At 61.2% G+C, this 3600-nt stretch overlaps 1 protein-coding gene across 1 annotated transcript; it reads right to left on the bottom strand.

Annotated features, from left to right (window-relative positions):
* Positions 1 to 986: 986 nt before the first annotated feature.
* Positions 987 to 3193, bottom strand: LOC135288834 (Ig heavy chain Mem5-like). The gene is made up of 4 exons (XM_064402218.1): positions 3059 to 3193; positions 2921 to 2957; positions 2469 to 2828; positions 987 to 1429 (listed from the first exon to the last, which is right to left on the bottom strand). Exons 1-4 carry the CDS (start codon positions 3191 to 3193, stop codon positions 987 to 989), a joined length of 975 nt encoding a protein of 324 aa, XP_064258288.1.
* Positions 3194 to 3600: the final 407 nt, after the last annotated feature.

Here is a 3600-nt window from a genome sequence, read left to right on the forward strand (position 1 = left end):
GTCTCTGGCGCACCCAGCCCATCCCAAAACTGCCGAAATTGAAGCCGGACCCTCGGCAGAGGAGGCGCAGGGACCCCCCGGGGGCTGGAGGTCCCCCCCGGACTCCAGCAGGGTCACGGCCGCCGGGAGCCCTGCGGGGAAAAGGGGAAATGGGGATGGGAACAGCTCAAACACTGACCCCAAATCCTGACTCTTGGCCCCAAATTGTGACATTTTCTTGTTATCCTGCTGATCCTGCTGACTTCCCAAGTGGTTCACCCCATTTCTCCGGATCTGGCCACACTCACTCCGAGGCCTCGACCAACCCCGTTCCTCATCCCCATCTCCCCTTTTCCCCGCAGGGCTCCGGGCGGCCGTGACCCTGCTGGAGTCCGGGGGGGACCTCCAGCCCCCTGGGGGGTCCCTGCGCCTCCTCTGCCGAGGGTCTGGGTTCAGTTTCGGCAGTTTTGGGATGGCCTGGTATCGCCAGAGACCCGGGCAGGGGCTGGAATTCATCGCAAGGATCCACAGCAATGGTGGTTTCATCGAGTACGGGCCGTCGGTGCAGGGCCGGGTCACGATCTCCAGGGACAACGGGCAGAGCTCGGTGACGCTGACCATGAACAACCTCAAGGACGAGGATTCCGGATCCTATTTCTGCGCCAAATCTGCTGGGGCTTACACTGCTGATCCTGGTCGTAGTGAACGTGGCGGTGCTGGCTCCATCCCCCATCTCCGAGTCCCCCCTGTCCCCAAAGTCCAGACCCTTCCCCCAAACCCCAACCCTTGACCCCATCCTTGTCCCTGTGTCCCAGCCCTGGACAGGTCCTGCCCCAAATTCTCAGCTCCTGGCCACAAAGTTGACCCAAATCTTGATCCTCGTCCTAAAATCTCCACTTTCAGTCCTAGGTTTTGGGGAAGAAAGTGGAGATTTGGGGTCAGGAGTTGTGGTTTGGGGTCAGCGGGTGAGAACTGGGGCCAAGGCAGTGCCAGGCTGGGATCAATGGTCAAGAGCTGGGGCTGGGGCTGGGGTCTGGGGGAAGGTTCTGGGCTCTGGGGACGGGGGGGACTCGGAGATTGGGGATGGGGACACCATGGGTCACGTCAACAAATCCAGCACTTTCAGCCCAAGCACTACTAGCACCCTTGGCACAGAAATAGGATCCGTAATCCTCGTCCTTGAGGTTGTTCATGGTCAGCGTCACCGAGCTCTGCCCGTTGTCCCTGGAGATCCTGAACCGGCCCTGCACCGAGGGCGCGTAGTAGGTGCTGCCACCACCGCTGCTGATCCCTGCGATGTATTCCAGCGCCAGTCCGGGCCTCTGGCGGATCCAGTACATGTCAAAATTCCCAAAAGTGAACCCAGACCCTCGGCAGAGGAGGCGCAGGGACCCCCCGGGGGGCTGGAGGTCCCCCCCGGACTCCAGCAGGGTCACGGCCGCCCGGAGCCCTGCGGCACAAAGGGGAGATGAGACGATGAACCATATCAGGGCGTGGCTGGTGCTGGGTGTGGTCAGATCCAGGGAGAGTCGGGACCCACCTGGCAGAACCAGCGGGAGCAGGAGGAAGAGGATGAAGAAATACAAGGGTCACAGTTTGGGGCCAGGAGTCAGGATTTGGGTCAATGTTTGAGCTGTTCCCATCCCCATCTCCCCTTTTCCCCGCAGGGCTCCGGGCGGCCGTGACCCTGCTGGAGTCCGGGGGGGACCTCCAGCCCCCCGGGGGGTCCCTGCGCCTCCTCTGCCGAGCGTCCGGGTTCAGTTTCGGCAGTTTTGGGATGGGCTGGATGCGCCAGAGACCCGGGCAGGGGCTGGAATGGGTCGCAGGGGTCAACACTGGTGGCTACACCGAGTACGCACCATCGGTCAAGGGTTGGTTCACGATCTCCAGGGACAACGGGCAGAGCTCGGTGACGCTGACAATGAACAACCTCAAGGACGAGGATTCCGCCACCTATTTCTGTGCCAAAGCTCCTGGTGGTGGCGCTGCTCCTGCTGGTTATATTGTCGACATGGGTGGTGTCCCCACACCCATCTCCAAGTCCCCCCATCCCCAGAGCCCAGACCCTTCCCCCAGACCCCAACCCCAGACCCAGCTCTTGACCATTGATCCCAGCCTGGCACTGCCTTGGCCCCAGTTCTCACCCGCTGACCCCAAACCACAACTCCTGACCCCAAAGCTCCACTTCCTTCCCCAAACTTTGCTCTGAATTTTCGCATTTGACGTTAAGGTCCCGATTTGGGTCAGAATTGGGGATCTGTGTCAGCGGCTGCGACTGGGAGGCCAAACTGGCGATTTCGGGCAGAATCGGGCAAGTTTTGGGGCCAAAGCAGTTGGGTTTTGTGCAGAACCAGGCAGGGGTTTGGGGTCTTTGATCACCATTAATGGAATATGGGGGAGACTTGGAGGAAAGGGTCAAGGGCTGGGGTTTGGGGGAAGGGTCTGGGCTTTGGGGACAGGTGGGGACACTGAGATGGGGGTGGTTCCACCGCTGCTGGCATCTTCACTGGAAGCAGATGGAGCCCAATCAGCAGCATAGACAGATCTGGCGCAGAAATAGGATCCGGAATCCTCGTCCTTGAGGTTGTTCATGGTCAGCGTCACCGAGCTCTGCCCGTTGTCCCTGGAGATCGTGACCCGGCCCTTGAACGATGGCGCGTAGAGGGTGCTGCCACCAGTGTTGCTGATCCCTGCGAGCCACTCCAGCCCCTGCCCGGGGCTCTGGCGCACCCAGAACATGTTGTAGCTCCCAAAATCGAACCCGGACCCTCGGCAGAGGAGGCGCAGGGACCCCCTGGGGGGCTGGAGGTCCCCCCCGGACTCCAGCAGGGTCACGGCCGCCCGGAGCCCTGCGGGGAAAAGGGGAGATGGGGATGAGGGGATGGATTGGCTGTAGGGCCCTAAGTGGGTGTGGCCAGTTGAAAAAATGTGCTGAACCCACCGGGACTGGTCACCGGGATCAGCAGGATGACAAGAAACTGGCAGAATGTGGGGCCAGGAGTCAGGATTTGGTGTCAATGTTTGAGCTGTTCCCATCCCCATCTCCCCTTTTCCCCGCAGGGCTCCGGGCGGCCGTGACCCTGCTGGAGTCCGGGGGGGACCTCCAGCCCCCCGGGGGGTCCCTGCGCCTCCTCTGCCGAGGGTCCGGCTTTGATTTCGGCAGTTTTGCCATGGAATGGGTGCGCCAGAGACCCGGGAATGCGCTGGAATACATCGCAGGGATCAATAACAATGGTGGCGGTACCAGATACGCGCCCTCAGTCAAGGGCCGGTTCACGATCTCCAGGGACAACGGGCAGAGCTCGGTGACGCTGACCATGAACAACCTCAAGCTCGAGGATTCCGCCGTCTATTTCTGCACCAAAAACGCTTATGCTGGTGGTTATGATGGTGCTGCTGTGGTTGAACATTTTGATCCCATCCCCGTCCCGGTCCCTGTGTCCCCCCTGTCCCCGTGCCCCAGACCCTTCCCCCAAACCCCAGCCCCTGACCCCATTCCTGTCCCCTGTCCCAGCTCTGAACTGGTTCTGCCCCAAATCTCCGCCATTTCCCCCCAAATTCTCAGCTCTCAGCCCCTCCTCTTCACCGCTGGTGCCAATTTTTGGGGCAAACCCTCAGGCC

This window comes from Passer domesticus, chromosome 36, assembly GCF_036417665.1.
Source record: "Passer domesticus isolate bPasDom1 chromosome 36, bPasDom1.hap1, whole genome shotgun sequence".
Lineage (NCBI taxonomy): Eukaryota > Metazoa > Chordata > Aves > Passeriformes > Passeridae > Passer > Passer domesticus.